At 42.3% G+C, this 22254-nt stretch overlaps 1 protein-coding gene across 4 annotated transcripts; it reads left to right on the top strand.

The window, feature by feature from the left end:
* The first annotated feature begins 12984 nt into the window (after positions 1 to 12984).
* LOC123051884 (stomatal closure-related actin-binding protein 1) lies at positions 12985 to 18738 on the top strand. Of its 4 annotated transcripts, XM_044474877.1 has the most exons (15): positions 13049 to 13064; positions 13147 to 13304; positions 14210 to 14314; positions 14574 to 14880; positions 14970 to 15098; positions 15301 to 15393; positions 15939 to 16079; positions 16730 to 16798; positions 16910 to 16993; positions 17083 to 17257; positions 17343 to 17459; positions 17551 to 17609; positions 17932 to 18066; positions 18149 to 18298; positions 18384 to 18738. In XM_044474877.1, exons 3-15 carry the CDS (start codon positions 14307 to 14309, stop codon positions 18420 to 18422), a joined length of 1506 nt encoding a protein of 501 aa, XP_044330812.1. In that variant the 5' UTR covers positions 13049 to 13064; positions 13147 to 13304; positions 14210 to 14306; the 3' UTR covers positions 18423 to 18738. The 4 variants fall into 4 exon arrangements, with proteins under 4 accessions (XP_044330811.1, XP_044330813.1, XP_044330812.1 ...); XM_044474876.1 differs by having other exon boundaries at positions 12985 to 13304; XM_044474878.1 differs by lacking the exon at positions 14210 to 14314 and having other exon boundaries at positions 13048 to 13064.
* Positions 18739 to 22254: the final 3516 nt, after the last annotated feature.

The following is a 22254-nucleotide window of genomic DNA, read 5'->3' as shown; positions in this document are numbered from 1 at the left end:
GTAGTGCTTAGGCGAAGCCCTGCGCGGATCACTTCACCATCACCATCACCACGCTGTCATGCTGACGGAACTCTCCCTCAACACTTTGCTGGATCAAGAGTTCGAGGGACGTCATCGAGCTGAACGTGTGCAGAACTCGGAGGTGCCGTACGTTCGGTGCTTGATCGGTCGGAACGAGAAGAAGTTCGACTCCATCAACCGCGTTAACAAACGCTTCCGCTTTCGCTCTACGAGGGTACGTGGACACCCTCTCACCCTCTCGTTGCTATGCATCTCCTAGATAGATCTTGCGTGAGCGTAGGAATTTTTTTGAAATTGCATGCTACGTTCCCCAACACTTCAGAGATACCTGTAGAGCATCTTTATAATCACCCAGTTACGTTGTGACGTTTGATAGCACACAAGGTATTCCTGCGGTATCCGAGAGTTGCATAATCTCATAGTCAAAGGAATATGTATAAGTCATGAAGAAAGCAATAGCAATAAAACTTAACGATCATTATGCTAAGCTAACGGATGGGTCTTGTCCATCACATCATTCTCCTAAAGATGTGATCCCGTTCATCAAATGACAACACATGTCTATGGTTAGGAAACTTAACCATCTTTGATTAACGAGCTAGTCTAGTAGAGGCTTACTTGGGACACTGTGTTTTGTCTATGTATCCACACATGTATCAAGTTGCTGGTTAATACAATTCTAGCATGAATGATAGATATTTATCATGATATAAGGAAATATAAATAACAACTTTAGGGCCCGGATTTGCTAAGTCCGGTTGTAGATGCTCTTAGCTTCCGCAAGAAGCAATGCTCTACCATGAGAAGCACTAAATTCCTTCTCGCGACAACACAGATTAAGCATAGTTGTGCCTCTCCAAAAAAGGGGAAAACACACTCTGTACTTCTCAAAAAGTTAAAAAGTCTTCTTCTTCGGGTTTTTTTGGCATTTGTTTTTCTTTTCGAACAGGTTTTTCCAGATTTTTTTTGTTATTCTTTTTTCCACTTTTTCCGGTTTCCTTTTCAGCAAGGGAATTAAATTCCGTCGAAACCTATTATCATGAGGTCCAGTTTCGAAGATCTTCGGCGCGAGAAATCCAACGATGAAAACGGTTCGGTATTTAGACGTACGGTTCAAAAGATAATAGTTTGAATAATAGGATCTACGAAAAAGGGAAAACTCACAGGAACATGCAAATACACCACCTGTCACTGCCTAGGAAGATGGGGAATGACTTTTACAAGGGGTAACCCTTAACAAGTGGTTTCAAAAAAAAAATCTTATTTGCCGATTGTTGACCAATCCCACAATCACCGATCGACTTGGTTTGGCCCATTACATACATTTCACGCTCCAATTTTGGGAACCTTCTAGCAGAGGTTCCGAGCTGGTTTTTTCGGTTTTGGGAACCTTCTAGGAGGTTCCTCAACCGCCTTTTATTTTATTTTTTTATTTTTTTCGGCTTCTTTTTTTATTTCTCTCCGTTTCTTTCTTACCTTTTCAAAAAGTGTTTCTCATTTTTTAAAAATGCTCTAAATTAAAAAAAAATGTTTTCCATATTTAGAACTTAAAAAATGTTCCCTCTTTTCACATATTCAAGAAGATATTCAACCTTTAGAAAAATGTTCAGGAATTTTGAAAAATCACGGTATTTTGCAGTGATGATTTGTTTCATCGACATTAAACTTTTGGAAGAACAAGTCCGCCCATGCAGTGCAAACTGAAAACAGTGCGAATGTTTTTGTCTAGAGGTCCTATCCTACGCCTTAATCGACGTATAGTCGCTCTAATGCTCGGCGGACCGTGGCCCAATAGTGCAGGCTGAATCGTCCACAGGTCCGAGCTTTTGAAAAAACAGGCAGACCCAGGCCCAGGAAAAATATATGCTATCATCTTTTTTATAGATATAAAAAACAAGGTGAATTCGGAAAATGCTCAAATATTTACAAAAATGTTCATACATTTTCAATAATTCTGTATGATTTTTGTGCAAAAATACTCGTAAATAGAAAATTGTCCATGAAAAATGTTCACAGACCAAAAAATGTTCACGAATTTAAAAGAAAGTTCATGAAATTTTAAAACTGATCATTAGTTCAGAAAATACGCAGTAACTAATAAACATACACCTTCTTCTATAAATGTGCACAAATTTCGAAAAATATTCATTGATTTCTCATGAAATTTACCAAAAGTAAAAGAATAAAAAGCCAAAAATCAAAGACAGCTGCCTAGAGGAAATGAAAAAAGAAAAGAAAAACGCATAAGTGAACGAAAAAGGAAAAGGAAAATAAACAACCGATAACCAGAATAAATTGCTTGGACAAAACAAACAAAATAATCTAAAACCAAAAAATTAAAATGGCATTAAAAAACGGAGACAAAAGAGATGAGCACTTTACTATTCACCATATGACCACTACGTACTAGGTAGCGGCTATGTCTCGCTTTATGCGGGATAATAGCTTGGCTAACTTATAGGGAGGCCGGTAGTGGGCCCTCCCTACAATTCGGTTCGTTCTTTCTTACTGAGCATGTGAACAGCGGCACGCACGTAAGCACATGCACATGTACCTAGGACCGATGCATTTTTTTTCTTTTTTACTTATGCTTATATTTTGAATTATTCTAAATAGATATATTTTTAAAGTCAATTTAGTTCAATTTTAAAAGTGTTTAACGCACATGTAAAATATGTTCATGCAGTGTGAAAAAAATCTCACAACTTCTAGAATTTTGCTTGTACCATTCGAAAACAATGTTTGTAACATTTAGAAAATATTCAGACATTTAAAAAATTGACATTTAAAAACAATTATGCATTGTAAAAAAATCTTTGGTTAATTTTATAAAAAGGTTTTCTTCCGTTCAGTACTTGACATTTTATAATGTTTACAAGTTCTAGGAATTATGTTTGTGACATTTTAAAAAAGTTAATATATAGGAAAGAAACAAATTTGTGCAATATAAATATGTTTTATAACATTCAAAAAAGGGTCAATGTATATTTGAAAAATATTTAATATTTGTTCGCAAAAAAAGTTGAAACATGTATTCGAAAAAATGCTCAGCATGTATTTGGAAAATGTTCAACATGTATAAAAAATGGTTACACATGTATGCAAAAAATCTACAACAAGTATTTAAAAATTCAACATTTAATTTTAAAATAGGAAAATAAAAATAAACAAAAAAGCAAGAATAAAAAATAAAAACCAATGAAAACCGCATTAAACACAGAAAAAAAACAAAGAAACAGTGTTGAACCTTCCCAAAACCGGTGGATAGTTCCATGAACCGGTGCAGAACCTTCACAATACCGCTCCTATATGTGTTAATTTGGTCGGCCCATCCTACCGCTCGCCTACTGCATTAATAAAGGTGGGTGAGATTTCTAAAAAAAACAAACTGGCTAGACTAGCTCCCAAGACTATCTATGCATAAGATTTCTCATTTTTGCTGGAGTATGGTCTACTTATTCGTGGGTTAAAAACAGTTATTTGGGTTCTTCTAGATTCTACTTTGTCTCAAAAAAAAATCTAGATTCTTCTAACCGGGCCAGGCCTATTTTATTCAGTGTGGGCTAAGGCGTACTGAGCACTGAAATCTGTAGGTTCTCGGCTTGCCTCAAAAAAACATCAGTAGGTTCTTGGCAAAAAAAAAGAAGGCAAAACTAATTTAAACGGATTATCAAAAAAGAAATAAACTAAGTTAAACGGATAATCACTTCGCTTGGGCAGGCACATGGCAGCCGTGTCCACTGCATGCTTTCTTTCTTTTTTGTCACTGTGTGTTTGGTTTGGATCGAGTTGTTAGATGGATCAATGATTCTCTGTTGAGCAGAAGGACCGCATGAAATCTCTGCAGCTTTATTCTCGGCCATGCATTGAGATCTGGGAGTATTCCAGACTCGCAGTGCAGCGTTATTGTACACAAGAAGAGTGAACTCCCGCAGAAAGATACAGAAAATACCATGAGATGGCCGATGTCTTTTTGTTCTTGGTCCGGCCCTAGGCGCAAACAAATTGGCAACGTAGCTGCTGCTACATACTAGTACTACGAATCTAGTGGAAGATGGCGCTGGAAGGAAGACAAAAACCTACGGATCTCGAGCGTGCAATAATGCTTCTTGCTTCATCATAATGGTTTTTTTTTTTTGGCGGGGGAGCTTCATCATAATGGTACTAGTACTCTTGAACGCACTCAGGCATGAGACAAATCTGGCGATTCCAAAACTTCAAGTACTGTACTGCCCTCATCTCCTGCTCATTTTCGGTGCATCATGGCAGGCATGATGCCAAGGATTGCTTCCTAGTTACTCGGCTCGGCGAGTAATTAACATGACTACTTTGATATGCTATGGTGGTGGCTTATAGCTCATTCATGGTGGTTGTGATCGTAGGCGCCAAAGCCAAGTGAGTAGACTTGGGTGCTATTGATTTACACTGGTTTATGTATGCGACGCGCTCGTGACATGGCGTACGCGATAACGCATCGGATCGGCTAGTTAACGCGTCTCGGATTTGTGTAAGCGTCGCTGTTATCCTCCGGCTAAGTTGGTAGGTAGGCACGTTCTTGCACGGCCTCCCCTTCTTAGCTCGATCGGGAGATATCGGGAGAATGGCCATCAGAGTCAAACCGAGCACATGCATGTCAAATCAGAATTAGGAAATGATTGGGCACTCCTCCTTTTGCGGTTTGGGATTGGAACACGAGTGATTCCGTAGAATGCGGTTCAGCTCCAGGTCAAATCTCGAAAATTCGGCTTATCATGGACGAAAAACCTACTTCTACGGTTCTACCCCTCATCCTACACGCTCTTCATCAGTCTCAATATTATCCTCCCCTAAAACAAGTCAATATCATCCTGAATTATGCGAGTGTGAATTGTGCAAGCGATTAAATAGAGAAATATGCTTTCATCCCGCTTTATAGGTCAACAAACACGGTTGCACGTTAAAATTGTGCGAGTAATGCCACCGGCTGATACATATTATGTATGCGTAATTGAGTTCTTTATTGTGGTCATCTCTCGACCGGGCCATTGCCGCAAAGTTTTTATGAATTCATGGGAGTTAAATTCATCAATAATTTCTAGTGAACAGTATTGTCATAAAACCGTTTAGTTTATTGCTTAAGCAGCCACGGAAAAGTTGCATGCAATACATTAACCTTAATAACTTAGCTAGTTAGACTAGCCCTTCTGTCTTCGTTCATGAGGTTAAGGGCGCGTACAAATCATGCACATACATTTATCATCGACACATTGGCCGCCTCCTGGGAGTTTCTGTTACATGTAAAGAATGCTTCCATCATGTGTGATAATGTTTCACATAACATGGCAAGTGCTTCTTAAATTTGCTCCTATAATGCTTTTTTTTACGGGCCTATAATGCTTCTTTAGTACTTTGCTAGTGTGTACTCCTATAATGCTTAGATAGTAATCTTAAAATATTTTGGCTATCACTATGATGTGCTTCCTATTTTCTTCCGTTGCAAATTCTAATACATAAGGAAGCAATGTTTGATGCACAATCTTTGCATGTAGGAAACAATCTTGCACAATGTCATGAGCAATAGTAGAGCTGGCGACATCCGCTTCGTTTAGAGCTTCTCTGCGGCCATAGAGGGTCGGCATTTAGATGGGGACGATAACAACGAGGTGGATGCTAGGGTCAACAGAGGCAATGGCGAGGATGTCGACCAACAGCAAGGACAAGGAACACAATGAGGCGTCTTACTCATCTTCCTCAATTAACGATTCTCTCCTTCAACGCCCCTGCCAACGTCAGCGGCTTCTTCAACACCTTCGTCAGGTTCACCCTCCAACAACGATATCCCCCTCTCCCATCAACGACTATGCCCTCAATGCTAATCCAGAATTAATGTTGTATCAATACAATCAGGAAGCAAATAACATGAATATGTGCATATGTGTTGGTCTACTATTGAAGCATGCAATGAAACTAAAGGAAACATTATTTTTGTTGATGGAGCATTGAATGATAACCTATCACTAGTAGAAAAGGGGGCTTTTGTCCCGGTTGGTAAGGGCTTTTAGTCCCGGTCGTTACTAATGCCTTCCCCCTTTAGTCCCGATTCTTACACGAACCGGGACTAAAGGCCGTCCACGTGGACGCAGCCTGGAGCTCCACCTTTAGTCCCGGTTGGTGATTTTATGATATTTTTATTTGAAAATTTCTTTTACGAATTTTTTTTATTTTTTTTATTTTCAAATTTCCGAATTATTTTAACCTCTAATCTCTAATCACCACCCCTCAGCACTGCTCAATTTATCCTCTAATCTCTAATCACCCCTCATCATTCCAAATCATCTAACTTCCCGGACGGTCACCCATCCTCTCACTACTCCAGCCTGAGCACGCTTAACTTCCGGGTTCTATTCTCCCTCGTTTCCAAGTCTGCACTTGTTGTTTTCCTGACAATAGTAAGATGTCAATTCTATTAACCTCAGGAATTTAGCTTGAGCATGAAGTGACACATTTCACTGTTTGAGTTTGAAACTATTGTTTTAAAAAACAATAATTATTTAGTAACACTAATATTTCTGGAATAATTAGTTTGACCACAGTTTGACCAGATTTGACCAAAATTCAAAAAAACTGAAATAATTATTTAGTAACACTAATATTCTAGAATAATTAGTTTGAGCATTGTTTGACCACAGTTTGACCACAATTTGAAATTTTTTAAATTTTTTTGCCTCTCAGATCTTAAAAGCCCCGTATCTTTTTTCTGTTAGGTTTTTGAGGATTTTGAAAATGTTTAATGGGGTTCCCCCAGTTAAATTCGGATGTAAATTTTCGAGTAGATGATTTTTCATATAAAAAACTTTTTCATCCGAGTTCGTATGCAAAAGTTATGCCCATTTTAAGAAATTCCAGAGAGATTTTGCAAATAAAGTCGAAATTCATATTTGTTAATTTTCCCAACAACTAGACCACATATCACATGGGAAACTTATTTTATTTTATTTTTTTGACATTTTCATCATTTTCTTTTGTTTTTTCTAAAACTGAAAAGGCGGTCCACGGGGAGGGGGGGTAGAGTTTGAAAATGGGCCCTTTAGTACCGGTTCGTGCCATGAACCGGTACTAATGCCTCAAAGCCCATTAGTACCGGTTGGTGGCACCAACCGGGACTAAAGGTTAGACCTTTAGTCCCGGTTGGTGCCACCAACCGGTACTAATGGGCATCGCACCCTTTAGTTCCGGTTCGTGGCACCAACCGGGACTAAAGGGCCCAGGTGAACCGGGACTAATGCCTTAGCCGCACGAACCGGGACCAATGCTCATATTAGTCCCGGTTCGTGACTGAATCGGGACTAATGTGAATATTGCCCTGTGACGAAAGCCCTGTTTTGTACTAGTATATGAAGCTTTGCAAATTTCTATAGGAAGGAAGTAACTTTGAGCATAACATACTAACCATGTACGAAAAAAGAAAAGGAAGCACACAATGACAATGGGTGCGACATAATTCAAATCATAGAAGCATATGTGATAACACATTGAAATATTACTACTAGAGAATTTGAATCAATTGTGAAATATGGCCTCTCTAAAACACAAAAATAAAACCATTTTTATTTAAATCATGGAAATATGATGTGTTGATTTTGTTGGTACCGAAGCAGTACAATGATAAATTATGAGGATTTATTAAATTATGTACGAAATAACTGAATTACTAGTAATATATGGAAGCATGTTAAACAAAAAAAATAAAGGAAGACCAGCACATGGTAGTGTCGGGAGAATTTCTTTTACTACAAATTACGAAGGTGGTTGTAGCATTGGAAGCATGACTTCCTATAATGGAAATAAGGATGCAATTATGAAGCATGGTTTGCTATATTAGAAGTATAGATATAACAGTTTATTGGGGGAAATCAATGGTATGCATCCCCGGACGGAAATTGCTAAGATATGGAAGCTGGTGCATGCAAATTACTGATCGTGGATGCTTCATGGAGAAGTTTTTTTAGTTGTTAGAATAAGTACAATAGAGTGATATAGGCGGGCTATAATAGATGACACATCAGATTTTTGCCTAGGTGAAAGAGAGAGGAGAGGAGGGAGAAGAGAAGCGGGGTACAAGCTTACATACGGCTGTAGCATGAGCTCCAACAATCATTGTGATAGAATGAGACATGTCATATTAATGCCATGACATACTAGTATGACTAACTATTATATAGGTGAGCTATTAGATTGACTATAAGTGACAATGACAACTTTATATAACTGATTTTGGCTATACTATTAACCCTGCTCTTACCACTAAAAAGCTAGCATTGATGCATGAAAACTACCTAAGCCCACATTACTACTAAAGTCCCACGTCCAGCTATTACTCTCTTAGTTCATCAATATAAGATGTTCTAATGATTTTTTAATCAAATGTATATACATATATTTTAGTGTGTTTATTCATTGTTAATATTAAAATATTTTATATTTATGAACGGATGGAATAGATCAGACACTCAAATCAATTCTAATAATACGGTGGGCTAGTCTAACTAATTGCTAGGGATCAGTAGTATGATCTCTGGTGGTTCCTATATAGCCAGATGCTGATTTTGTTAGGGTATCTCCAACGCCAACCTTCAAACCTCCCACTTGTGTTCGGACCATGCTATTCGAACCGCGGAAGCCATCCAACGCGGTCTAACTGGCCGCTACACGCCCGGCTGAACATGCCACCTCGCCGCATTCAAAACCTTCATTAAACCCGCGTGGAAGTCGAGAAACCTACTCCAGCCACACGTCCATTTATGACCGGGCCGGCATTAGACGCAACATCGGGCAAGCTCCTCCCGCCCGCTCTCTATTTAAATGAGGCCAGACACCGGGCAAGAATCGCACCACTCCGTCGCTCCCCATCTCCTTCTTCCACCATTTTCTCCATCCTTTCCATGGAATCCGACGAGCAGGAAGATCAGTTCTCCGGCATAAAAGTTGGTTGGGTGACCCGTCGAGCCCACCGGATATGATGAGTGAGGCAGCTCCCTGCTCCACCTCCCTCGCCTGGCCCGACGAAGCAAGTTGTCGTCCCAAACTGACGCGTGGTTCAGCAACTCACCGCTACAAACCAGCTTGCGGAGGAGTGGCGAGTTGCTCCAAGTTGGCACAACGGGGAGCACGACGGCACGGGCATTGTCGCTACCGTGGACACCGTCGCGTCGTACTGCCCCTCCCGTGCCTGCGACTGCGCCATCGGCTGTCAACGCGCATGTACCCGCACCCTGCTGGCAGAGAAAGAAGCTTACTGCGCAGAGATTGACGAGTCGGTGTGGCCGGCACGTTCGCGTCCGCCGCCAACATCGAGGAAAAATAGAACGCGGGAGGCAGCCGCCACTTGGGTCTCAGGTAGGCCACCGCCAAGGCGACGCTGGCGTACACAGCTGGTGTCTTGCCAGGTTCTTCGGTGCAGACCATCGTCGGCCGCCGTCTGGGCTTCCCGGAAGCGTAGGCGCCCCTTCCCCTCCGGCTGAAGCATCAACCGACGGTTCCACAACGATGAGCGGTGGGGAAGCGAGTCGTTCTTTGCGCTGAAGCATATACCTCCGGGACTACTGGACATAAGAAAGACAAAGGGATCCGTCGCGGCCGGCCATAGACTAATGTAGTGTATCCGTGTCGTGGGAGCAGAGCTCCGCGCGACCGTACGTGCACATAGTTTTACCCTTTTTTATTTAAAATATGTCCAAAATGTCACCGTTTTCGTACAGTTTGTATGAACTCCGTCATGTTTATATGAAATCTGGTTGTGTTTGCATGGATTTCACCCAATTTGTTGGAAACGAGTTTGAAATGTAAGCAGCTATGGTTGAATAGCGGATTCCCATATCCATGTCTGCGGACTGGTCCCTTTATGGGCGGACGCGGAAAAAAATTTATGGGTTACCATTGAAGATGCTCTACTCTTGCTCTTGAAATTTGATGACAACTCTGGACGTGTGAGTGCACTCTTGAAATTTGATGACAACTCTGGACGTGTGAGTGCGTACGAGCTGCAGCGACGTGAGCGTGGGTTAGTGCGTCTATTTCGTAATCAGCGTGCCTGATAAAATAACGCAAATTTGAAATGGACGACGATGGCGCGTGAGGAAGAGAGAGAGGCAAAAGAGAAAAAAAAAAAGAGGGAGGAGAATGGCGAGTCCCAACGGCTTCCAACAGAGTGTCGCGGTCGGTCACCACCGTTGGGAGGGGCGGGTGGAGGGTCCCCGTTGTCGCGCCCGCCATCAACGGAACGGCCGCGGAATTCCTTTTCTGACGCTCCACGAGGCGAGCCTCGCCCGTCCGATCGTGATCCGACGGATCACACTGCAACGCGGAGGGAATCTCGGCAGCTGCGCGCGATCAGGGCCTGGGCTGGTCCGCGGTTCGTGGGTCGGGGCGTCGGCTGCACCTGCTCGGTCCGGATCGCACTACGCGCGCCTGACCTGCTCAGTGCCACGTCTCTCGCCGCGGATCTTCTGTGCCCGGCAGTTGCCTCTCGCTGTTTTTTCTTCTTTTTTTCACAGTACAATCGAAGTCGCTCACATATATTCATCTCTATGAACCCTCACTGTTTCTTTGCCGCCGTTACGAGTACTCTGCGATTTGATGGTGTAGCTATTTGTTCGTACAAGTTAACAATGCATAAAAGAGAGACATGTTTGTGAGTTCGAGCTCACATACACCTTTTGCTACAGTAAATCTACTTTTTTTAACTATAAAGATCTAGATTATTTGGTAATAAACAGTGATGTGTGTTTCAGTGCGTGCAAGTTTTCACGTCAGAATGACATTCGTGGAGGTCTGAAAAAAAATCAATGCTTCAAATAGACCGTTTTCTGAAGCATTGAAATTTGTAAACCCATGAATGCCATTCCGTCATAAAAATTTGCACCGATATGGAACACACTTCATTGTTTGTTGCAAAAAAATATAAAATTTTGTTTAGTATTTGTTTTAGATTTTACTGCAGCAAAGAGTGCGTGTGACTCACACCATGTTTACACACGGGTAGTGCACTTCTATGCGTTGTTGGCAGAAGCACGAGCAGCTTACACGCCTCTTCAGTCCAAATAACACATTGCTATCGTTTCCTGCAAAACAAAAGACATTGTTGTCTTGTGAATTCTTAGCTAGTTTTATAAAAAGCACCGGCTATACGTAAATTGTTTGAAAATTTATCTGGATAAGTTAATTTTTGGGTGATTAGATTAAGATTCAATGAAGGTCCTTCTTTCTTCTTCCTTAATTTTCTGCCTCCTCCATCCATTCCTTCTTCCATAAAATCAGTTTATCCAAAATATAATTCAGTCAACTAATACATAGGCATTGTGATGGAAAAAGGATACAACACAAGTTTTAATGGGTGAAGCACCTACACGAAGGAGCTGGGTTTAGCGCACTTCACCGGAGGAGCAAAAGTAAAGCACCATCAATCGAGATCAAGTACCACTCACATACATAAATTTGCATCCATATATATAGGATCCGAATATCTGGTAACTGATTGACGATGCGTTACTTCCATCGGACGATTTCGTTTGCTAGGGGGAGTAGCTCCCAGTGAATGTTCCTCATCACTAATCATTTGCTAGGGGGCAGGCCAGGGCAAAACCCCCTATTGGACCAAAGGACTAGTTAAAATTGTTATTTTAAAAATGCCATGAAGAAAAAAAAACATTTCTGTTAACAAACAGAGAAAACCTAAAATTTGAAATCCCATGCTCTATATTATGGAAAATGCCATGCTACTTTATAAAACCGCCATTCCTCTAATTTATAAATTAAAAATGTGTATGATAAAAAAAAGGTCATGTCATCTAGAAAAATGAAATTGTCATGCTAAACTTTAAACTGCCATCCTCTAGATAAAAAATGGCATGAACAAATAGAATACACAATTTTTGTATAAAAGAGAAAGAAAACTTAAATTTTTAGAATGCCATGCTCTGAAATGTCTAAATTGCCATGCTACTTTATAACACAACTATTTCGCTAATTTGTAAATGTACTATGATAATAAGAAATACCATGCCAATAAAAATGAAATTGCCACCCTTTTAATAATAAAGCTGCCACCCTCTTGATAACAAAAATGCCATGGCAACAAAAATAGAACTGCAATGCTCTTATAATAAATAAAACTCCGATCATGTTAATAATAAAGCTACAATCCTCCTAATAATAAAAATGACATGTTATCAATTATTAAAAATGCCATGCTCTCAATAATAAGACTCTCATTCTTTTATTAATAAAAATGCCATGTTATTAATTAATAAAATACCATGCTATAATAATAAAAATGACATGTTTTGGGAGACAAAAATGCCATGTTTTGGAAGACAAAAATGTCATGGTTTTAACAGAAGAATAAATTATCATGCTACTTATCATAAATAAGTGCACATGACAAGCTTAGGAAAAAAAATTCCCTCTAAAAGTAGGGATTTCTGTTCTCTCAAAAAATGAAAAGATTGTGGATTATCAGTTTTTTTTTTAATTCAGATTAGCTCAAATATATAAAACGTGTTTGAGTGCAAGTCTTCACAAACTCCGCTTGAACCAAAGCAGTGAGTGTGCGTGGGGCACGAGTTCGAGTCTCCCAAACGCGCTCGATTTGCGTCAAGATCCGCTCTGCAAGATCGGACGGCGGGAAGGGCGTCCGCCAAGATTGGTTCCCCGACGAACGGACCATATAGCATCAGATTTTCTATACAATTTTCTTTAAAAGAAGTTTACACGAGCGATCAAGTGTGAGCAGGTTTTTTTTTTTAATCTGAAACTGGAATGGTGGTAACAGCAAACTAGCTCCATACTACACTACCATAGCACTTGGCACGTGTCAATCCCGCATAGTTTTCGTCCATGTGCATAGGGGGCAACGTGTAGAGAAGCAGAAAGGATCCCCCCGCCCCCCTCGAAAGAGGGCATTCAATTCAAAGCTCGCACCCGCTCTCCTTCACTTGTGTTTGCCAGCCGAGGAGACAGGGAGCACGAGGAGAGCGAAGACCGCGCAGAGCAGAGAGACCAGAGAGGTGGGATAAACCTCCTCCCATTTTTATTGCACCAAAAACCCACCGCGAAAGTCTCTCCAGATTCGCTCCACGTTCCCCGCAGCACTCCCCCCTCGCCGAATCGAGCCCCCAACCCCAATGCGCGCGCCAGCAGCGCGGGCGGGTGCTGCGAGTGCGAGATCCGGGGGCGCCATTTGACCTGGGCAGAGCAGACGGCTCCGGCTCCGAGCGCCGCCGCGTTCCGCTAGGGTCGGCGCTCCGGTAAGCAGCTCCCCTTTCTCTATCTCGAGCGTGTTGGTGGTGTTTCTCGTTTGATTTCCCCGTCGTTTTTGAACCGCCGCCTGCTTGGGACGGGAGGCTGAAAGTCTTGCCCTTTTCTTTTTGCTCTGTTTTTTTCTCTCTCTCTCTCGTTTTGGTGCCTTTTCCTCTATTTTTTTTCTCTTTTCAACCAAAATCAGTATAATTTTGTCCGTGCTCCGTTGGAGGCGTAGCTGCTGAAATCTTTAAGCAAATGTTGTTCCATTGGGCCTTGGAATCGGTTCACGCGAGCAAGCAGTACAAAATTACAGTCTCGCTTTTCCGTGGAGTGGGTGGGTGGTTACTGGTTAGCAATACAACCTAGTACTAGCACAAAAAAGAGGCGCAAATTAAGAGCAAAGGCGCGCTTCGATTTCAGTTTTCTTACACTACAGGTGCCGTATGAAGCCGAGAATGTGCCGTTCTTAGTATGAGAAACTGAGTGTGAATTTTATATCCAGTATAAATCAATTGGACCAACTATTGCAAAAACTTAACGCTTTATGTGTTTTTCAATAACTATATTGCTGTTGGAAGGTCAATATTTTTATTCATTAGCAGCTTTTGTTTAATTATTATGTATACGACGCCACAATTAAACTGACACCGAAGAATTTATCCTTGATTCAGTTGTTTCAACAGATCGTAACCAGAATCAGCGTTGTACTCCTGCGTATTAACAACATTAGCCTCCACTCCAGGCATCTTTAGCTGTCCTTTTTGGTTAACTAACCTTATGATTCCCGTTGACCATTGCAAGTGTACAGGGGAGTTGTACTATCTGCCATCTCGCTGTCCTGTCTAGTGCAATTTAAGACATTCATGCAAAAGTTAGTTGCTTCTCCTGATTCCAGTTGCTTCTAATGCAGGTCTGTAGTCCTGAGTTTAGTGGGTGATTCTGTACGACCTTGCGATGATTATAACTGCAACACTTGAGGGTTGGTAGTAGCACATGCGCAAGGCTTGATGAACTTGTATGGCTTTTGTTCTCTTTCTGTTGGAGGGGAGAACTCTTCCACTTGCTTCTGCCTTTTCATCAGCTTCCATGCTGCAGTTTGACAATTTTTATTTCGGTGTTATTTTTTGTGTTCCCTTTTTCCATCTTTTATGTTTGTCGACGGGTCATTAAAACAGAAAACGGTGATGTATGGATCATTTTCACCAATGATGTATTCATTGTGTCCAGCAGTGATCTTTTGATATACTGACTCTTGCATTTTTTTTTGGAATTAGGGGTGAGAATTACTTATCGATGACTCGGGCATCAACTCTTGATTTTCGGCGGAAGACGCAGGGTCAGAACAACTGGTCTGGGCCGTTGCGCCCAGTAAATGTCATCAGAAATAAATTCCCTACCTACAAGAATGGTTCGAATGGGATAGTCATCAAATTTGCAGATGAGCCAGAAACGCCATCACTTAAGGAGTCTGTTGCCGAAGAGACAGCAGATCTGCTTGATCGGCGTCAGCGTCTTTCAGTCCGCGAGCTCGCAATGAAATTTGAGAAGGGCCTCAGTACTGCCACATTATTGTCTAACGAGGTATGGGTCTTCCTGATTCCTGAACACTCATTTAGCAATTGGTTCAGTTAGTTCAGACCTTAAGTTATTGCATTGGCTTTAACTCTCAGGTTAAATGTAAACAAGTGGCTTTATTGGAGCGAGACATCCTTCTGAAGAATCTAAAGAGTGTATTGGAGTCACTGAGAGGTCAAGTAGCTGGCAAATATAAGGATGAAATCGAGGAATCAGTATCTATGGTTGGTTTTTCTTCTTTTGAACCATATTTACAGCCTCGTGAAGGATTATTGTTCCTCGGTGTGTTTTTAGAGTATCTTTAATGACGTTGCAAGTGTTCTAAACTTACCATTATGGTTTCTTAAAAGAAGTCTCCAGCTAAATATATATGCCTAAATGATCCCTTTGTTTGTGAGCACTTTAATAGTTTGATACTTTCTATAGGTGGATATTTTAGCAGTTCAGCTGTCCAAAAGAGAAAATGAGTTGCTTCAGCAGAAAACCGAGGTCACGAGAATAGCGACTTCACTGAAACTGGTGAGTTAATCCTTGTACTTTGGAAGTATCTTTATTCTATGAACCTTTGTAAGCACATTTTAGTACCATGAGCCATTCTGTGTTCTCTGTTTACAATGTACTATCAAATGACATGTGTATTTTCCCTGCTTGCTGCTGGCTTTGGAGGAAAACTTAGTTCCTCTTGTAAATGTAAATTATCTGCCATGATTAAGCAAGCAAAGCTGAAATTTTGCCTTTGTTGGGGCTTCAGAAACAGACTATCACATAGTACTACAGATTTGAAATGGTGCTCTTCTCTTCCAAATGCACAGCAAAATTTCAGGGGCCAGCCGATGGTTTGTTGAGCAGCAAATGTTTAGGAGTTCTGCCTGATTTTCCTACCATGGTTCAGAAAATAACATGCTGGCAATGATTTGTGCGTAAAGCATGTTCCAATTCCTCTTGGATTGGCTCGTCGGTTTAGTATTTTTTATAAACATCATTTATCCATATCAAGTATGCTTAATCTTGGTATATTCCCATTTCTTCATTTTCACACATCACTTTTTCTGTATCGTTCGTAGGCTTCTGAAGATGCTAGGAGAATTGTTGACGAAGAACGAACTAATGCCCGCGCGGAGATTGAAAATGCTAGAGCTGCTTTACAAAGAGTTCAAAAAGTACTTAAAGAGAAAGAGAACAGTTCACAAAGAATTGGGAAGCAGGTAAATTATATATAATTATATGAGCACCATATTATCTTGTTTTCTCTACTTTAGCACCATGCTTACCTGGAACTTGCGCCTGAATCTGTATTCCTTATATATTCTTTTATTTATGTCATATACAATTCCTCCCCTTGACTTCTGTACAGTTTTTCTGTTCAAAACCAGTGGTAGTTTTTTTTTAATTTGACTATGCTACCTTCTACGTACTGCATCATACAGCAACAGATCTTCCTGCCCAACTTTGCTTTTATTGCTTGCTTGTCCAGATGCTGTACTTTGACACTTTCCTCAATTTTTAAGATCTTCCTGCCCAACTGTTTGTACAGATAAGCATTCTCTATACACAGACAGAACTGCTGTGGTTCAGCAGCATGATGTTTCGAACATGAAATGTCGATCACTTAATTCACTGAATCTTGTCTGAACCATAACTCATTTATCTCGGGGCATTACTTCTCTGTTCTGTTTTTGTTGCCGTGTTTCTCATTCTATAAGTTGGTGCTTTTGGCCTCGAACTGCTCCCAGTTTCCTGTCTGTCATACCTTCCATGTATGTTAAGAGATTGATGCATTTTCTTATGTAAAGTTCCTTCTATTTCCAGCTGAACTGTGCACATTTAAATTTTATTTCTGTTTGAAATATGTAAGGATGTGGATGAACTTAGGGAAAAAGTTCAAGAAGCACGGAGAGTCAAGATGCTGCATTGCCCCAGCAAGGTAGACTTCATAGGCTTATCGTGTTGTTATGTGTATATATGGCATACTTATGTGATTATATGGATTTTATACAACGGCAAATATATTTAGAGCCTTTTAATACCTTCGTAGGCAATGGACATAAAAAGTGAGATCTATGTTCTACGTGATCAATATGCTGAGATATCTTCAAGTTCTGCTCATCTTTTAAAAGAGGTATGGCTTACATGTTCTGCATTTGGTGACTTCAGTTTGTGTCTTTCTCATTGCACTTATATAGAGTTATCTTGATCTGTTATCTTTAGTTGGAGTTGCACCAAAGTTTTAAGGAAAATGGCGTGCCCTCATGTGAGTTGGAGGGTCTCGAAAGCCTAGGCTCAATGCTGCGGGTAGTTGTCCGGAATGATGTGGCTTTATCAAATAGTTCAGTACAATGGTTCCGTATACAGCCCAAGGGACACAAGAAGGAAATCATTTCCGGTAGGACTATCTTCATCCTACAAAAACTCTAGTTTCTACAGATAACATTCTTTTTAAAATAATTGTTGCTACTGGAAATTTTTAGGTGCCACAAAGCTAGTATATGCTCCAGAACCTCATGACGTAGGGCGGTACCTGCAAGCTGAGGTTAACCTTGGTGGTGAAACCTCTGTCGCAAAGACTGCTGGCCCACTAGACCCTGGTTTGTTCGTTTGTTTGCATATGGTTATCTGACAAAGTTAAGCTGCTTTCATGGTTATGACATGGCTAACATTACCTTGGTCATGGAACAGCGCCAGGTTTGGTTGATTATGTAGAGACCCTTGTAAGGAATCCCGAAACCGACTACAATGTATGATCACCTCTTCCTTAGCCATTACTATTTCTGTATGATGTGCTTGCCATCTTCCATACAATGTATGATCTTTGCTTATCTTATATACTCAACTGTTTTGATGCCCATGGCACAACTTACCTATTGGCATGTCATCTGCTGATTTTATGTCGACAAACCATATTCCTGTAGAACAAGGAAAACAGAATAGTGCTATCTATCCTATCTTGACAAGGCCTTTGTACTTGTACTCCTCAGCTCACTGTAGCAGCTTTATCCACTGAATTACTGCCTTCAAGTCATGTTTTTGAACCTGCCATTGTTCTGCTCCTTATGCTAGGTTGTTGTCCTTCAAATGAACGGAATCGACCAACCTACTGACTCCATCCACGTCCTATGCATCGGGAAACTGCGGATGCGACTTGCCAAAGGAACGACAGTCATAGCCAGGGAATTCTACTCTTCGTCGATGCAGGTATCCTATAGCAACACTTTCAGCATCACAAGACTGGTTGTGTTACTGGCTATGACAACACAACCTAATCCTTCTGCTTCAGCTATGCGGCGTTAGGGGCGGCGGAGACGCTGCGCCGCAAGCGATGTTCTGGCAGCCCAGGGAAGGCCTCAGCTTGGTGTTGGCTTTCGAGACGCCCAGGGAGCGCAACTCGGCGATCATGCTCGCCCGGAGATTCGCCATCGATTGCAACGTAAGCTCAGACCATTCGTATTTTTGGACCGTGTAATGGGTATCATCATCGCTCATGCCTTGATCTTCTTCCTTGCTGGACGCAGATTATCCTCGCCGGTCCAGGGGACAAAACTCCGTGGTGACACGACCAAGCACACCAGCTAACTTAGTTCTGACCCTTGACGGAATCAGTGTACATCTATCTCTGTGCAGTGCACGGCGGCGTCTGTTTAGTAGTAGCTCGGTGCCTACTTGGCATCGGTTCATTGTTTTCTTGCCTAGGTTTCTTCATCTTCTTTCACGTCATCACTGCATCCTGCTAGTATCTTGCTAGGTAGAGCACGTCTTTTGATTTTCTGACACACTGGTGCGAGATCTATAGCTGTGTGCCAGTTCCATTGTAATTTTATACTATTTGAACAATAAAAATGTGATGCTGATGTACACCATCATGCCCAAGTTGCTTCGTGTGTGAACCTTGGCCTGTTCGTCTGAGCAAATCGTTCGTCCCTGACTATGACGCAGCTGCCGGTCAGGCAGGCAACATCCAAACCCTAACCCCAAGGGACGCGGCTGATAGCCGGCCAGCCATGGAAGACCTCCCCGACGATCCTCTCGCAGACATCCTCTGCAGAAAACAACTGGTCTGATACCTTCGTGTTCTTTTCCTCGAACGTTGAAAATTTTCCGGTACTCCCTGACAAGTTACTTTTTCTACTAAGGGCATCTGTGACCCGTAAACTAGACACCACATCGTTCACGGACCGAGGTGGACCAGTCCATGGACACGGATACAAAAACCGGCCATCCAAGCCAGCTGCATATGTCCGGCGGCCATCCAAACAAATTTGGTGCATATTTAAACAAAGGGTCTTTTACATTTGTGTTCCTAACTCGAACCCACTATTCATATTTGCCCTTAATTTTGGAGCATGCTTAAATTTGCCCCTCTGCCGTCAAGTCACCTTATAGAAATGCCCTTCCATACCGTTACCGTCCGGTCAAAGGGCTTTGATCGCCTGAAAAAAACAGCAAAAAAAAATCAAAAAAATCTGAAATTTTACGGGATCGAAGATACTTGAGTGCGCAAGGTGCGTGCAATTTTTTGTGGTGTTTGGACATTCCGGGAGACCGTGAGCAAGGAAAAAATTTAATCTATATGCCCGTGAACAATAAATTAAAAAAAATAGCAAAAAAATCTGAAATTTTGCGGGATCGAAGATGCTTGGGTGTGCAAATTTTTGTGATCAAATGACATGCGAGGAGCTCTAGCAAAAAAAAGTGCATTTTTTGAAAGTTTTTTTTCAAGCCAAATTTTATTTTTTTCTCCACGAGGTCCTGCAATGTTCAAACACCGCAAAGATTTGCACACACCTGGGACACCCGAGCGTCTTAGATCTCGCAAAATTTCATTTCTTTTTTTTGATTTTATTTGCTATTTTTTGAATTTACTGTTCATGGGCATACAGATTAAATTCATTCCTTTCTCACGGGCTCCTGGAATGTCCAAACACCACGAAAATTTGCACGCGCCTTGCGCACTCGAGTATCTTCGATCCCACAAAATTTCAGTTTTTTTTGACTTTTTGCTTTTTTTCGGATGGTCAAAGCCCTTTGACCGGACGGTAACGACATGGAAGGGCATTTCTATAAGGTCACCTAAGGGCAGAGGGGCAAATTTGAGCATGCTTCGAAATTAGGGGGAAATATGAGTAGGTGGTTCGAGTTAGGGACAGAAATGCAAAAGTTCCTTAAACAAACCAGATGAATTTCATTGAAACTTGAATATTTTTTACATAAACCGGATGGTTTTCGATATATTTGCACTAGACCGGACTCTAACCTAGCCTAAAATGATTGTCGGCGCCCGTTCCCCATCTTCGGCCGGCCATGAGCCCCGAAAAATGAAGCTCCGCCTCCACCTTCACCTCTGCAACCTACCAGCGGCTAATCGGCCGACAATGATGAGCCCACCAAGCTTGGCTTCAGCGGGAACGAAAGAGCGGTGGCCTTCCTAGGACCCGAGCGCCAGCGGCCTCCCATGTTCTACTCTTCCTCGCTGCCACCGGCGCCCGCGGTCAAGCTGGCAGGGCGCGGGCGTGGCGGAGCTGGCGACGTCCTCCTCGTCCTCGCTCTCGTTGTAGACTTCATCAGGCGCCTCGTTGAACTCCTTAAAGGCGGCTTCTAGCTCCGCCTGATGCTGGCGGTACTGCCAGTGGTCGCGGCGGATTTCACGAGCGGCGTGATTGGAGTGGACCAACGCCTTCTGCTCGGTCATGTCCACTCCCGACACCATGGCCATGCCGCTGGCGAGTAGCTCCTCCATGCGCCGGTGCTCGTCGAGGAGGCGGAAGTTGTAGGCCTAGTCGGCCAACGCCTACCGGAACGCGGCCTCCCGCTCCTCCAGCACCATGTCCGTGTAATGAGCATGGACCTCACCCATGGTGATGCCGGCATGGACCTTGAGGAGGGTGGCACCAGTTCGTCGTCTGTCGCGTCCTCCACTAGGACGTCCACATCGCCGCCTTGTCAGCCAACAACAATGGCGGTGATCTCCTTCTTCTGCTCGGATGAGAGGCTGTCCCAAGTGGCTTTGGAGCTCAGGGGCGCCATGGAAGGCGTGGTGCGGAGAGGATAAAGGGAGAGGAGGATGGTGGTTGTGGCTATGGCCAGGACTGGAGTTTAAATAGCTGATGGATGGCAGGGCAACCGGCGGAGTGGTTAATGGTGGGCGGCAGACAGACGGATGGGAGGCGCTGGAGTAGGTTCATCAACAACCGCAAGGGAGGCGGAATGATGGGCTATCGTTTGAACGTGGAGCAGTCGCATGCAACGGGGAACGACGCGGGCGGCGCTCTCGGCTACGCTCCACTTCAATGCCGGAGCGCTAGTGAGAGGTTGCGTCGCTCTGAGCCGGCATGAGTGCGACACTGATGCTCTGGAGCGGCGCTAACCGCTTCTGACCCGAAGGGGCATGCTACTTGTAAACTACGTTGGGATTTTCCGCGAAGAGTACTTGCACGGATTAATTCTGATAGTGATAGATAGATAAAAATAAAAATAAAACAAAAGTAAATAAATTACAACAAGGTATTTTTGTTTTTAATAATATGATAAGGTAGACCCGGTGGCCATAGTTTTCACTAGAGGCTTCTCTCTCGAACGCATAACATACGGTGAGTAAACAAATTACTATTGGGCAATTGATAAAAAATCACATAGTTATGACATTATTCATGGAAATGATCATTTATATAGGCGTGACAAGTAGACCGACTCCTGCCTGCATCTACTACTAGTACTTCATCAATCGACCACTATGGTATTGAAGATCGAGGAGAACATGATATTGAAGATCAAAGAGAGAGAAGAAGCCATCTAGCTACTAGCTATGGACCCGTAGGTCTATGGTGAACTACTCACGCATCATCGGTAGGGCAGCAAGGATGATGTAGAAGCCCTCCGTGATCGATTCCCCCTCCGACAGTGTACCGGAAAAGGCCTCTATATGAGATCACGGAAGAACAGAAGCTTGCGGTGGCGAAAAAAGTGTTTCGGGTGGCTCTCTGTTGGTTTGGGAATATTTGTGAATTTATAGGCTTGGAATTAGGTCAAATGGAGCTGCATGGGTCCCACGAGATCAGGGGGCGTGCCTACCCCCTAGGTCATGCCCTGTGAGCTCATGGCTCTCTTGTAGCTCTCCTGGCCTCCTCCAAAAGCTTCTAAGGTCCCTTCTGGTCCAGAAAAAATCACCGCAAAGTTTCATCATGTTTGGACTTTGCTTGGTACCAATTTTCTGAAAAGCCAAAACAAGCAAAAAAAGGAACTGGCACTGGGCACTAGGTTAATAGGTTAGTCCCAAAAAATGATATAAAACAACATATAAAACATACAAAATTGATAATATAATAGCATGAAACAATAAAAATTATAGATACGTTGGAGACGTATCAGCATCCCCAAGCTTAATTCCTG

Source organism: Triticum aestivum, chromosome 2D (genome assembly GCF_018294505.1).
Source record: "Triticum aestivum cultivar Chinese Spring chromosome 2D, IWGSC CS RefSeq v2.1, whole genome shotgun sequence".
Lineage (NCBI taxonomy): Eukaryota > Viridiplantae > Streptophyta > Magnoliopsida > Poales > Poaceae > Triticum > Triticum aestivum.
The sequence above is the reverse complement of the archived record's forward strand: the minus strand, read 5'-3'. Positions and strand labels throughout refer to the sequence as shown.